Source organism: Xiphias gladius, chromosome 17 (assembly GCF_016859285.1).
Source record: "Xiphias gladius isolate SHS-SW01 ecotype Sanya breed wild chromosome 17, ASM1685928v1, whole genome shotgun sequence".
In the NCBI taxonomy this organism is placed as follows: domain Eukaryota; kingdom Metazoa; phylum Chordata; class Actinopteri; order Istiophoriformes; family Xiphiidae; genus Xiphias; species Xiphias gladius.
The window spans coordinates 17,140,887-17,155,493 of NC_053416.1; the positions used below are offsets into that span (position 1 = coordinate 17,140,887).

The window sequence follows — 14,607 nt, forward strand, 5'->3', positions numbered from 1 at the left end:
CAGAGTAACCTCCTCATCAGAAAAGTAACATGAGTCACCAGATTTCTGAACGAGATAGCAATGATTCACCATGGCTTGTCTTGAATGAGAAGTGGCCTGTCAGCACCCATCCCTGGCACTGACCTTGTTGCAACATTCGCCTGGATTGACCAAAAAAAGAGTCAGCAACACCGGCATCACATGAGGAACAGAGCAGAAGAACTGATGGTAAATTTCTCCTACCTACATTCTGCACCTCACATCTGTGAGTCTTCCGGATGGTTCTTTCCCTTCATTCCTGCGAACATCAAAAGCTATTTAGAGAGGCTCCCTGCCTGTGAGGGAGGAGATTTGTCTATCTTGTGTAAAATTGTGTAATTTTTCCACTGTAAAACTCAAGAGAATCATTCCTTAGAAGCACTAAATTTCCAAGTAAAAATCAGCATCAGCAAATGAGTAGCAAAGTCATGCAACAGACCGTGTATCTTGTGTGCCATATGTTCATTTGATATGAGTTAGTTTGCTTTTTATTCAATTTATATGTGGTTAAAGTCATTAGGTGACGTTTTTAATTAAAAAATTCATCTTCAAATTTTTCCATTCAAAACCATCCTTAATTTCAATCCGTGATGGGATTCTTAACAAGAAATATAATATCACCAGCGAGCCAAAAAAGAAAGGGCGGAAGGATTTGACTCTAATAAACAACTGAATACCTATTTTGGAAATTCAATCACTCTGAATACTTACTGTTGAAATACTGCATTGGATTATTTTACCTTGATAAGGGAAGTCTCACATTTTGCTGTCTTGAAATCTTGGTTTAAATGTTTTTTTAAGAAAAATTCAAGTGTCCAATATTCAGAAACTACATTCACATTGCTTAAATAGTCGTTTCCTGAACTATAAATTCAAGTCAAGTCAAAAAACCAGGTTGCTCTAATTGTACTGGTGAAATTAAGATACCCACATTCAAGATTAAAAATTCTAACTTGAATATTTGAGCTACAGAGGATAAACAATACAGAATCAATGGAACTGATCAGACCTCTGTGCTATCAGGTATAATGTTCTTTCAGTAATGTGATCCAAGACTAATTAGCCACTGGAAGCCCTGCACATTTGAATTTTAATTTTAAATATTTAAATTCTATAAATTTGGGATTTTAATTTTATTGTTCAGTAATAGTTAAATTTTACTGTAAAATTAGGTATTCAATTGCTTTTAAAATTCAGATTATTACAGTCGTTTTTTTGCCTCCATACCAGCAGATTATGAGAGTCTCTTAAAGAGAAAATAGAAACATTTACCAACTCCCCTCCCAGTTTTCCTTACAGTCATTTAAGATTTCTATTGTTAACTTGACGTTACAGATATCCTGTCTGTGCATTCTTATGATCAAAAGGCTCATGAGCATTTTAACTCTAACTACACCCAACTCCCTAATTTTCCTTTTAGCCGTATGACTCGATGCCAGTTAGCTCATTGAGAACGTTCTAAACTTTTGTAATACTGTAGGTAAATTTTGATTGCTTCATGTACATTCAAAAACATCCAAAGTTTCGTAAAAGTATATTATTTAAAAAGGCAAAACACATTAGTTTTGAAATATGTTTATTTTTTCTTTTTTATGTACACGTTCTGTTCTGTTATGCTGCCATCACCAGAACAGCACAGCTCTGTCACTGTTTGTGGTTTTAGTTAAACATACTCTGCACTTGCTTCAAGTACATTACATAATTAAATTACATTACTCCTTCATTTCAAAACAGGCTGCTACCCCCACATGATATTGTAAAACACATGTTTTTGCATTTCATCTCACGATGGCCCATTCTTGCAAAGATTTCCCTCCCAGTTTGACAGTGACTGCACTTAGGCTGATTGTGTGTCATAAAAGCAACATCTCGAGGCCATTTCAGCGACAGAAATGAACATCTGTTGTGCCTCCAAATTACAGATGTTAGCTGACTTCCATACAGCTCTGTGTGGTGTAAGTTGTGCAGTGCATTTGGAATAAGAAAGATGCTAGAAGCAGTGGAACAACTCCACTCTGTGGCAGCAACCAGAGCAAAAAGGAATTATAACATAGCTTGGAGACATGCAGATGGAAGGTTGAACATGAGATAAAGTGGGAGGATTTAAATATTGGACTTTCTTCTCTCTCTCATCATTGCAAAAAAAAAAAAGCCTGAAGCTTCTCACTTGCCCGGTGCTGGATGACTGGAAGTCTCAGCTGGGATGAGACAAGCCTCACAAAATCCATATCCGCTGATAGGCTATTGTATGATGACAGCTGGAAAAACAGCACTGAACACTTGTGCTCATCCAGTGCGCTGACACAAGTTCCAACAATAAGACTGATGGAAAAACAATCCCTGGATGGGTGTAAAGTAACTACACATTCTGACACATGGGTGCACTGAACAGTGCCTCCAAACTTCAGTTCAAGGAAACTTGTCAAAGAATCAAACACTTAACATGTACAAGGTCATGATAACCATTTATACATTACATAATACAGCACATCATTTACTTTTAGTCCATAAAATCACAATCAAATAACATGAGGATCTCTCACAAAGAGCTTCAAAGGAACTTCATACCACCGTGTATATATATATATATATATATATATATATATAAATATAAATAATATTTACTATATATTTCTATATACACTATACAACAACTTCTACCTAACCCTAATTAAATTATTCTAACATGAACACAAATAATACCAAGTCATTTTTGTACCCATCAGCTGTTGTATCTGGTATAAAGCTCTTGTTATTGTCTTGTCTCAAATTTCATTTGAAAAAAAAAAAATGTAAATTAATTCCTGATTTGTATTAGTGCGTATGTCTGATTTGAATCAGTTCGTTTTAGTCATCTGTTCAAAGAAAACCAGAAAAACTCCTAAGGATTTTGAGTGAGAAAATTCTGTTAATTCTTAAGCAAAAAATAAGAAAATGTAAAAACTCACTGGATTACTGGACAAATGCACTGACAAAGCTGAAAACATGACAGTTTTCTTAGCTCATGAAAATGTGATGTTTTGGAGACACACAGTACAGCTGTTGCAAGCAGGGACTACATGCTGGGATGTTCCTTGAAGTCCTGACACTTGATATTTCAGAGCTGTCCACCCAACAGCTAATTTTTTAAGTGCAAAAACTGAGCAAATTCACATTGTCTGTCCTGCAATGGTCTTGTAATTTCTATCCTGAGTATAATTTTAAGAAAACACAGCTGATGAATATTTTCCATGGCAGGTTTTCAAATCGACACCAAGGGGTTTTCAAAAATATTTGCAGCACTGAAAATAACCAGTCAGATACAGCGTATTTATGTTTTTTCCCCTGCGCTTTCAGAAAAGCCTCTTTGTGCAGAAAACCACAGACATTATAATGGAGTCGAAGTAAATTAACTGCAATAACGTTGAAGAGTCTGATGGGACAAAGTCTTATCTCACTGAACATCCAGTCTTGCTCTGTTTTCTGTTCACTGTGTCTCAGCTGTGTCATGCATAGAGACGATGGCCTCCTGTTTCCTTTGCCTCTTGCGCCTCAAGAGCAAGACAGCCAACAAGAGGAGCAGCAGGAAGCCCAGCGCTCCCCCGATGAGTCCTGCTTTCAGAGGCAGGCTTTTGTCACCGGGAGGATATTCTACACATGACCCATTGCTGGCTCCACCGTCATTCACTGCAACCACACAAATGTCTTTACAGTGGTTTATATCCCCCAATGGACTGCTCCTTCGGTCCTTCCCAACCATCTGCCTCTCTTTCCCACATACTGTCACAACATAACCTTTGACATATGAATTAGGTGCACACCACTGAATAACAACTTCCGACCCGTTCCAGGACACTGATTTCAACCTGGGAGCCTCTGGAACAATATTGTATGGAGTGAGCCCCGGACACAGGCAGCCAGTGGCAGCTCCTAGCTCAGCACAGCTGTGATTCTCCAAACAGGGATCGTAGTTGCATTTCTGAGGCCTCCCTCCATGTGGAGACACTGCTCTGGGTAGAATAGTTTGGACTATGTCCTCAAGTTGAGTGTAATCTTCTGTAGTAAACAGAAGGGCCTCATTCGAAAACCCACCTGGGCTCAGGGGTCTCATGGGATTTGTCCCTGTCATTCGTGACATCATAGGCAGGGGAGAGTAGCCTCGGATGAAAAGTTGGCTGATGATGGCCAGGATAAAAGGAAGATCTCTGCTGGCAGCCATCGTGCTGTCTGGAGATCAGAGAAAGTAAAATTCAGTGTGTAGGGAAATCTGTTTTTTGCATAGCAGTGAAAAGTATCATCCCCTTGCGTTTCCAGCTATGTGTACTTTCAGAGTCGGTTTCTTGTTGCCTTGAATGAAAAAGCCTGAATGAGGACATAAAAGTTATTTGTTCCCTGACCCTGTGTCTTTTGGATATTATATGACTGTGAGGGAAAGACTGTGTTTCGGTTGGAAAATAAAAAAATCTCCATAACTTTGAAGCATACATTTCTTAAAACTAGAGCACACTGTTTGAATCTTGAGTAAGCAAATGAAAAAAATGTGGAAACTTAATTAGTTGAAATGTATCATTCTGTCAATGATTTATGGTCTTGTATACAGAGCTCCTAGGAATAATCCTCATTTGTTAAGCTTTGGAGGTACTTGACACTAATTCGGCATTCCAGGAGGTTTTGCGCAACGGGTCTAAATGCCTACACACCCAAGATACAGGCAGCCCCCTCGCAGCTGGATCAAGTTACAGTGAGGCCACATTTTCGATTTCCACAACAATCCACGCTAACATACCTGAAATAGGCTCTGTGGTGAAGAGTCATAGAGAGATATCAATGAAGTCCATTTAAAAAAAAACAAACACAAAAATAAGTCTGTGTTTAACTGCATGAAAAACAGAGCAGGCATCCCCCCTGAATACTAATTTACCTTATGTGCTTTGTTTTTGCCACAGCTTAACTCTATTTGCTTGTGTAAAGAGTGAAAATGTGTAAAATGTTACAAGATATTAGCTTACCTGTTGCTTGCAAAAGTTTGTAGTCTTTATCAAAATGTGAGGGAGCTCCTTTCTCCTTGTCTTTCCTCCACTTGCTCCCTGTCTGGTTCTCTCCCTCTTTATATGTTTTCCCTCTCCACAACAACAGCCCCCCCCCCATTCCCGGTCCTGCTGCACCAGCTCCACCTCCCTCCTTGCCAAATTGTTTTGTAATGTGAATGACTGAGTCAGTGAATGTGCATGCTATTAGTGGCACTAATAGAGTCTGCTATTAGTTGCATGTCTGTCATCTTATTTGTGATGAAATTAACCGCATGAATTCTTGGTGCATTCCTTTGCAGTGGGAAGGTTTTTTCAGAGCATGTCTCACTTATTAATGAGTTGTTATTTTCCTTTTAGGGGTGGGGGAAATTGAATAACATGGGAGGTTTGCTATGTCAGTTCTCTTTGTTGATTCATAGGAATTTGTCAGGCATGACATATGTTAGAGTCTGCAGACAGCCTGAACTTCTAAGACGCCTAACCTTTCATCCGAATAAAATTTATGACTTAACTGGAAACGGCGCAGCAAACCTGAAAGGACCAAAACTGTTGTGCAGTTGGCTCCATAAAGACTGGCAATGAACCTTACTGGATTTATTCCCGGAATGACACGAGACGTGTGGAATTCCCAAACTGCTCCGTTTCTTGAAAAAAAAAAATCAGAAATGAATTAAAATAAGAGGTAAAATAACAAGGGGGTGGTAATTAATTTGAGACACCACCAACATCACAATAAGGAAACTTCACGCAGTGCCTCCAGTGTCTAGGGATGAGAGGAACTGAACGAGATGTTTTGTTGATGTGACAAAAGCCACTTTATGTGATAGCTGAGGCTTTACATCCAGCTGTACACTCACATATCCACTCTGCTTCTGTGTTTAGGCTGCACAAAAAGTGACCGCAATTAGCTCGCATTGTCCTGTGCCAGAGAAATTCACAAAACTGATGAAGTTATCTCAGTCAGCTCTGACTGATTAACAACAGCTCGGTGAAAGCTGTTTTAACTGATGTATCCTATTCCTGCCACGGTATAGTTCCTGTCCCTCATGTCATTCTGCTGGAACCAGTATGTTGACAGGTAGAAACTTGTGAATATCTAATTTTTCCCCGACATAAAAATTGTACGACCTTTATTTCTTTTATCATTATATATTTACAGGTTCTTTTTGACTTTCTTTCTTCCGTGTATGTGAGTCTATCTGGGGGTGAGCGAATGTGTTTCCGGTCTAGGAAAGAACATACAAAAAAGAGTGTGGGTGTGTGGAGGAGAGGCATGTATTCGCATCTAGGATGTGTGTGAGTAATGGCATGTTTATATGTTGTGTAATATGGGTTGGTTTTATGTATAACATGTGAATCTAATACTGATAAACATGTATCTATTTTTACCCGTGTTGTTAATGGTAAAGCACCTGTTCAGCTCTAGCAGAGTGAAAAAGAAGCTGAGACAAACATTTTTACAAGTAAACAGGAAAAAAAGATGGTGTGGCGGGAGACTAGGATACAAACTTGGAGTCACGGAGGAAGAAATATTTCACTAGAAACAAGACTAATTCAGGCAGACGCGAACTGTTTGTTAGCGTGATACATAAGCCCACAATAAACAATCCCTCTTTGTCACGGACCATGTCATTTTTCCCCACCCCACTCAGCTTTGGCCCACTGACCCCCTTGAATGAGATAAAGGTGATCTGTAAAAACCAGCATTAACAAGCCAAGGTTTTTTTTTTTCTGTATTCAGTTCTTTTTTTTTTTAAACTTCATTTCATCATTAAAATATCCAGCACTGCAACACACATTCTCATTGACAATGTAATGGATCCTGCAGCCAGTTCATTCACCTCACCTTTCTGAACAACCAATAATAACGTGAAAAAGTGAACCATGGATTTATACTAAACAGGCGCTCGGTGTTTCCGAGGTTTGTGAGGAGCTTTTCCAACGGGAAATGATTAGGCCTAATGTAGGGCTTATTGCACGGCCTCTGTACCGTTCACTAATAAGTCAGTCAACAGTGCCCCCTAGAGCCGACACCAATGATCAGAAGCAACACGCGCATTCACACACGCAGACACGTACTTGAAACGTGACTCTTGGCTGTCTCGAGCAACAGAGCCAGACTCGGCCCGTGGCCGTTCAGTGCTGTGACTGCGTGTGCGTGACATGAAGTCGTTCGCATGGCGGATTGCGCTGCTATGAGCGGATCGTCTGCGAAGCACTGGCGGGTTTATGGTACGTTTGGTCCGGTTGCGAAATGGAAACAACCGGGCCACAGCGTCTTGCATTTCAAGCGCAGCCTCCGGCAGACCGTCGGTGTGGAGTAAACGGTTGTAAACGGTGTCCTCCACGAGTTCCCGGGTTGGTATAAGCCGCAGAGAGGTCGGCGGCCTGCGGGGGCTCTACATTTTGAACCCTGGAAGCGTAATTTTAAACTTCTTTCCCCCCCCCAAATGGCTGCTGCACCACGATACTATTGGACATTTCCATCCCGAGCTCTGACTTGCAGGCTGACGAACGGGCTGCATATTACTCTTGTACACGAACTCAACTGCCGGCTCCCTAATAAATACATTAGTCAGACTTGAAAGTCAGGCCTTAGTAAAAGAAAGTAACTACAAGTAGCCTAGCTACCAGGAGCGCTCAGAAGGGCACTAAATCATATACTATACTGCCTGTTATTTAATACAATACAACAATACAAAGTGCTGTGATAATGTTGCATTAAATGCGCAACAAAAACCAATATGCTGCAAAACAGGTCTAAAAAACAGAAAGGATAAATACTTATATAAATCATTAAAGGCTACAATGGCCTATGGTGACGACTGTGTCTCTAATTTAATGGATTTATTGGTGGATTAAAAATATTCATGTTTAAATTGTTATATAAATCCATCTTTTTTTGTATTAATGAAATACCTAGTAGTTTTTGGATAAATCAGTTCATTTGGAAAAAGAGAAAATATTTTATTCATTTGTGTTTTTATTGTCCAAGTATAAATGAATGGTGTCCTATAAAACCCCTTACATGACGTTCCTCCATACTGGTTTAACAACAATCTTTAAAAGGGAACTCACTCCTGTCACTCTGAGAGTTCAGTCCATGTTTAGTGGCTCTGTATCTTGATCAGCCAACTGTAAACGGATCGGACTGAATATCAGAAGGATGAATGGAAATGAATTTGTCAATTTCACCAACTTGTGCCTGCTGGAGAAATATTGAACGTGCGCACACAAAAGATGAGGCTGGATTTTTTTTTAATGTACAGTAGTAGATCGCAACTGGTCATTTTGTGAATGTGGTGTTTAAAAAACACATTTTATGAAATATTAGATTTTTATTAGATCAATGCAAAAGAACGTTTTAATATGCAAGAATGAAATTGAATTGAAACAAAAATGGCTTGGTACACGGAAGGTAAGTCAATTAAAGAAAAAGGGAAAGCCGCCTGGAATTATCAACACCCGTGTTAAATTTAGGTTCAGGTTTAGGGACGGGGACACAGACTTCACTCTCCCGAGAATCTACTCCCAAGGCTCGGTATCTAACACCACCCTTCTTTGCAATGCTCCGCAGAAGCGATGAAACTCCCTTCATGTCAATACCCAGGGCAAAATAGACGAACCGAGTCGCCGCTTGGATTACATCATCTCAGTGCGACAGGCCTCAGTGTACAGTAGAGTGCAGTCCTGCAGGTAGAAGCTGGAAATGGGCGAGCCGCCGTTGAGGGCCGTGGTACCAGAGTCTCTGAACAATAATGTACGTGAGTGACGCAGTTAAAGACCACCAGCACATTTCTGCCGTAGAGTCACAGTGTTTGCAAGAGTGCGTCTTCTGACCGACTGGCGTCGTTAGTTTCAAAGCTAGCGGGCTAATGTTAGCGAGCGGGGCCAGGCCCAGCGAAGAGTTCACTACAGTGTTTTTGTTAGCAACGCCAGTTAAAGTGCTAATGAGGCGGATGTAACTGGTGACGCGTACCAGCAACAGAAACAACAAAACCCGCGTAAAACAACCCAGTGCGTTAGAAATCCGGACTGTTTTTAGTAGCACACTAAACCTAAGCATAGCCTATAGACGTTAGCTACCTGCATTAACATCATGACTTCCAGGAGGACAGGCTATGCTGGTAGCATGGATTCCTCCCCGTCAAACAGCGGCAGCAGCTCGGTCCACAGTGGAAATCGTAAACAAAGTATAATTAACATTCCCGACAGGACCGGGGCAGAGTCCTGTTATGACCGGAAACCGGACAAGACAGGATACGGAGCTTCGCAGGGCAACATGACTGTAACGTCGCTGAAATCCCGTCTGGCCCCGACCATTCAAACTGCCATGTCCGCTGCAGTGGACACTCTGCTGGGCGAAGTGGTGCTTGTGCTCAATGAGACTCAGCAGGAGCTGCTGCACAAGGAGCAGGAGAATGAAAGACTCAAAGTGCGTCTCGAGGTGTCAGAGAGGGAGTTGAAGACTTTACAGGAGTGCCTGTGTAGTGCTCAGAAGCTCATAGATCAGCTTCAGATCTCATACTCGGGCCCTCATACGATTAATCAGTCGGTTTTCGCCCCATCGCTGTCTTCCATGGCTTCACTGACTTCAGGCTTGGACCGGGACCACCAGAACCCCCGGAATGTGAACGGAGCCGGTGTTGACTTGGGTCTCGGTGGATCTGTGGATGAATCGCTTCATGGGTTTGAGCCCAGAGATGACTACAAAATGTGCCAACTTTCAATCCAACCAGATGGCTCTGTAACTAACCACGCTATGGACTCCTTCGCATCCGACACTTCTCACATGTGCTCCGATTCCAGCAGGCCAGGTAAATACAAAGTGTGTGCTGTTGTGTTAAACTGTAAACTGTGGGATTCCTGAGAGTCCAAACAAATGAATCAGTAACTTACCGTAAATTGACACATGGATTCATTTCTTTATTATAATCATACTTCTATATTAACTGTCCCTGCTTGTTTGGATTTGTCTTTTAGATGAGAGGCAGTCTCAGGGACCAGGTGGAGCATCCAGGTTTGAGATTAAAGAGGAGCAGGGACCAGCTTCAGGCTCCGGGCAGCCCAGCAGGAAGGAGTCTGGGTTGCGTAATGACAACAGAGTCGGAGACGGAGAACGATCGACCCACAACGTGGGTGACCTTGGATACGTTCAAGTTGCGGAGGGAGGTTCTCAGCGTTCCTTTACTCACCCCCTGCGGCACCAGAGGCCTGTGCGCGAATGCAGCGCTGCCATGCAGCAGGATGGACTTGATGGACAGAAAGTGTTGGCTAGGACTTCTGGAGCTGGAAGAGGAGACAGTGTTTCCCCGGGCAGAGCAGAGGACTCGGCAGGACCTTCAGCCCCTGACACAGCAGGTGAGCCCTCGGGAGATCGGCCTCACCACTGTCTGGAGTGTGGAAAGACCTTCCGCTTGATCTCCAGCCTGAAGAAGCACATCCGCATCCACACAGGAGAGAAGCCCTACCCGTGTGGAGTCTGTGGCCGCCGCTTCCGAGAGTCAGGAGCTCTTAAAACCCACCTGCGCATACACACAGGTGAGAAGCCATACTCTTGCTCTGAGTGTGGAAACTGTTTCCGCCACTTGGACGGTTTGCGCAAACACAGGCGCACGCACACCGGAGAGAAACCCTACGTGTGTGCCATCTGTGGGAAGCGCCTGAGCCGCCTGCAGCACCTCAAACACCACCAGCTCATCCACACCGGAGAGAGGCCGTGCTGCTGCCCCTTCTGCAACCGCAGCTTCAAGGAGCCTGCAGCGCTGCGGAAACACATCCGCACGCACCGGGAGGAAGGTGGTCACATGGGAATTGGTGCCAGTGATGACACAGACCCAGATGCCATGGATGACATAAACAACCTCCATCCCGCAGCTCCATCCCCTCAGATGAGGTTTGGGGAGTGGGGAGCAGAGGAAGACGACAGCTCAGTTGTGGACTGTGTGTAGGGGATGATTAGAGGAGTAACTGTCGGTTGGTAATCTTACCATAAAACATGGAATAAGGTGTTCCTCTAGTTTAACATGATGGATTCCATGCTGTTAGAGTGAAGAATTGGGCTACGTATAACACTAGCCTAAGTTTTGTTTATATCTGACATTTTCATGTTTTCATGTCAGCAGCAAGTATTTCTTTTTTTCCCGGACATTAATCAAGCAGCAGCAGTAGAGTAAAGGTTGTTCTTGGCACAGGCATTTGCTGGTTTTCCAGCTTCCCGACAATAATTTGGGAAATTGATGGCAGAAGTGGACAAGATTTGGTTCCCCACTTTAAAAATATAAGTGTTTTGAACACTCACTCAACCATCAACTGAGTCACTGCTGCTGCTGCCGTTTAAGATTGTCCCCACCTGGAACATTAGTCAGGACAAGCTCTAGACATGATTTTCTAAAAAAAGCTTTTGGCAGCACACAGAGCTGCTCAAGTATAGTACACAGCAATAGATGCATAGTGCTGGTTCATGCCTCATGTGTAGGACAAACCATGTTCATTGTGTAGCTGGGCATTTTTGACTAAACCCATTATCACAGTATTATGGTTCAAGTTTTTGATCTTGGCAGAGTGCTCACGTTTGGATCTCTACTATTGGTGCTTTCACACAGTATTTTTTGAATCCAACAGAATCTACAACAGAAACTGAACAACAACATTGTAACTTGATCTTTTTCACTTTCATCCTTTAAGACCAGGAAAATCCAACATTTAAACTGGCACTATTAACCAAAATCCCACTTGATAACAGGCTCCTATTATGATATGGAGATTATCAATATGTCTCCCAGGTCTACCTCAGTACTCATCCTCCTTTTTTAGTTTACTTATATCATCTGATTGCTTTGACTCATAATTAAGATGATTCTATGAATAAGTCTGTTAAATTGTTTCTCCCAGTGATTGTCCCACTGTGGTTGGATGCAGTCACATTTTAAGGACCCAATGCTTATTCAAGACCAAAGCACATTTTTGAATATTATTGTAATGCCACACATGTCACCGTTGTTCTCAAGTAGTAATTAATGACTACAAAAATACTGTAAAAAAAACATTTAATTGACAAAAATAATTCCTAGCTGACATAACCGGGTGGATTTTTGAGTGAATTTACACGGTCATGAGTGTGTGACTTGATGAGGCATGAACCAGTTTGACCCCTCCTCTCTAAGTCCTGCTCTGCTCTGTCTTATCTCTTCTTTTCACTGTGCAGAGCCCTCATCAGTTACACAGTCGTAACATTTTGTCAAGCTGAAGCTATCTGTGTCAAGCATATCTTAAGTTTGAAGATATAAGTACAGGCATTTTATTTTTGCACCAAAACATACTGGGTTATTTCAAGAGATCCAGAACATCAGCTTGCACCAGGATACACAGCTTAAAAGATGTTTTACTGTTTCTCTTGTCCGATTATCATCTCTCTCTTCTGGACCATATCTTAGCATTCCATTTTTGTTTTTGTTTTTTGTTTATCATGCAAGCTGCTACTATATGTCTATAGAACCTTTCCTTTCCCAGACTTATATTATTGTTACCAGCCAGTTACTAGCGATTACTAGCAGACAGACTTTGGTGCTTGCATGTGCATATTTGTTCCTCCGCTGGCAACGATGCCTCCTGGGTGTTTCTGTATATAAGAATGTAGTTTTAGCCATTTTATCCAGTTTAATAAGGGTTAACGTTTGTGGAAAAGTTAATGTGCAACAATTACTTTTTTTTTTTTTTTTAATGTAACGTGCTTTGTAACCATCGGTATGCTAATATACAATGTAAATATATAAAACCTTATTAAATTTCTTCCTGATGTTCTTCCTGATGCTCTGATATGACACGACTGATGCATCAGGTTTAACAACAGAGCATTATTCTTCACAGCCTTTTGAGCTATACTGTAGGTCTCTGGTGTCATTTACCATGTATACTACTACTATAATGATCTCTATGTACATTTACAAGTGTAAGTCATTTTACAAGGCACTCAAAATGTTGAATATATGTAACTGTATACCCACAGTACAATTTGCCAAGGTAGTCTTTATCCCAGATAATCATATTTATTGATTTTTGTATTACATACGGGGGGAATTTGCATGTAGGTTTCAACTGAAATGGCATTCTTTCCCCAACAGGTCAGTGTTAAATGTGAAATGAATTACTTTTTTATGCTTCTGTGTACAAAATATATTCCCTCACATCACATTCATCCTGTTACCTACTGTAAATGTTACTATATTAAAGGGCCTTGTTTGTATGTCTTTTTGCTCTGTGGCTTTCTGTTCAATATATCAAAATGAAGGAGAAGTTTCTGTGAAATAATGAGTTTCTATGCTTTTAGCCAAAAACGCCCATATGAGTCTTACTGATTAAATTTACTGTCAAACTTTTTGAGATCAAATTAAAAACACAGTAAATCAATCTAGCAGTGTGGCAATTCGCTCCAAGATGAAACCACAAGTACATCCTAATTTTAGATCATTCCATCTGTTTATTCCAGCGTTATACTTCAGTTTGAGTTACTACATTTCATTGTATCGTGGCAGGAAAACCCCATTAACCCTGGAGGAAAATTACCACACCGTCTGAAATGTTGACAGTGTAGGTGCTGTGGACACACCCAAAGACAGATCCCAAATCACACCTTACTCTTCTCTCAGTGCTGAGTAATGGCAGCTGTTTTCACACACACAAACTGCTATCTGAGGCGGCCTTTGGTGTGATTACAGAAGCTTATCAGGTTAAATGGAACTGAAAAACACTTGAGCATATAGTGGCATGTTATCCATAGTACCAATAACTTTTGTGTGATGCTTTGGTATTGCCTAGTTCCTTCTTTCCAATTCCAAAAGATACATAGAGTATGCTGCAAACTTCCATACAGGATCTTCATGGTTTCATCTTAATTTGCAAGTGCCTCCATAGTTTTGAAGGTTGTCTAACATAGCGCAGAATAAATGACCTCCTGATTACATCGCAGCTTTAAGATATGTGTCGGTTTGCGATCATACTGTACTTAATGCACTTGGTTTAATGAAGCATCCCGTCACTGCACCGGCTGTATAGATATGGTGAAGTTAAGGCTTCAAGTCATTAGATTATCCTGGTCTTTCCCACCCGGTGTTAACATGAAATACTGTTGAAGACATGTACAAATACAAAATTCAAATAGTACATCGAGAAGATAGTGGTATCACTGATGTACAGTATAGTTAAAATACCATCAATAATGTACAGTGGTATATACAGTGCAGTTTTCTTTAGGCCATTATTTATGCTTTCCTCGATGCAAAAGTCCTAAATGCAGTCTGTCAACTCAGTGATTATACTGTACATAGTTTTCAGATAAATTATCAATTCAATCTGTCTGAAGGGCAAATTTGGGGGTTGTGGTTCCCAAACTTTTTTGTTTGTGCCCTTTGAAAACTATAGAAAGGCAACTCCTGCCCCTTACCAAGGCTTACGCATTTCCTCATATTTCGGATTTGTTTACCTGCTCAAATTGTCTGTTTAATTTGAATGATTTTTAGAAACCCGAAGCGATAAACCCATCCAGTGTTTTACAGGGGAAAAAAATGAAAAGATACATTTA

At 41.2% G+C, this 14,607-nt stretch overlaps 2 protein-coding genes across 4 annotated transcripts; one reads left to right on the plus strand and one right to left on the minus strand.

Moving 5' to 3' along the window:
• Positions 1-1,632: 1,632 nt before the first annotated feature.
• On the minus strand, positions 1,633-9,188 carry LOC120802611 (LRRN4 C-terminal-like protein). 2 transcript variants are annotated; one of them, XM_040150604.1, is made up of 2 exons: positions 9,114-9,188; positions 1,633-4,224 (listed from the first exon to the last, which is right to left on the minus strand). In XM_040150604.1, the coding sequence occupies exon 2, from the start codon at positions 4,214-4,216 to the stop codon at positions 3,485-3,487; it is 732 nt and encodes a 243-aa protein (XP_040006538.1). In that variant the 5' UTR covers positions 4,217-4,224; positions 9,114-9,188; the 3' UTR covers positions 1,633-3,484. The 2 variants fall into 2 exon arrangements, with proteins under 2 accessions (XP_040006538.1, XP_040006537.1); XM_040150603.1 differs by lacking the exon at positions 9,114-9,188 and adding an exon at positions 5,007-5,101.
• On the plus strand, positions 8,559-13,272 carry si:ch1073-224n8.1 (zinc finger protein 70). 2 transcript variants are annotated; one of them, XM_040150602.1, is made up of 3 exons: positions 8,559-8,787; positions 9,243-9,844; positions 10,011-13,272. In XM_040150602.1, coding segments are annotated over exons 1-3 (1,572 nt in total). In that variant the 5' UTR covers positions 8,559-8,785; the 3' UTR covers positions 10,979-13,272. The 2 variants fall into 2 exon arrangements, with proteins under 2 accessions (XP_040006536.1, XP_040006534.1); XM_040150600.1 differs by having other exon boundaries at positions 8,559-9,844.
• Positions 13,273-14,607: the final 1,335 nt, after the last annotated feature.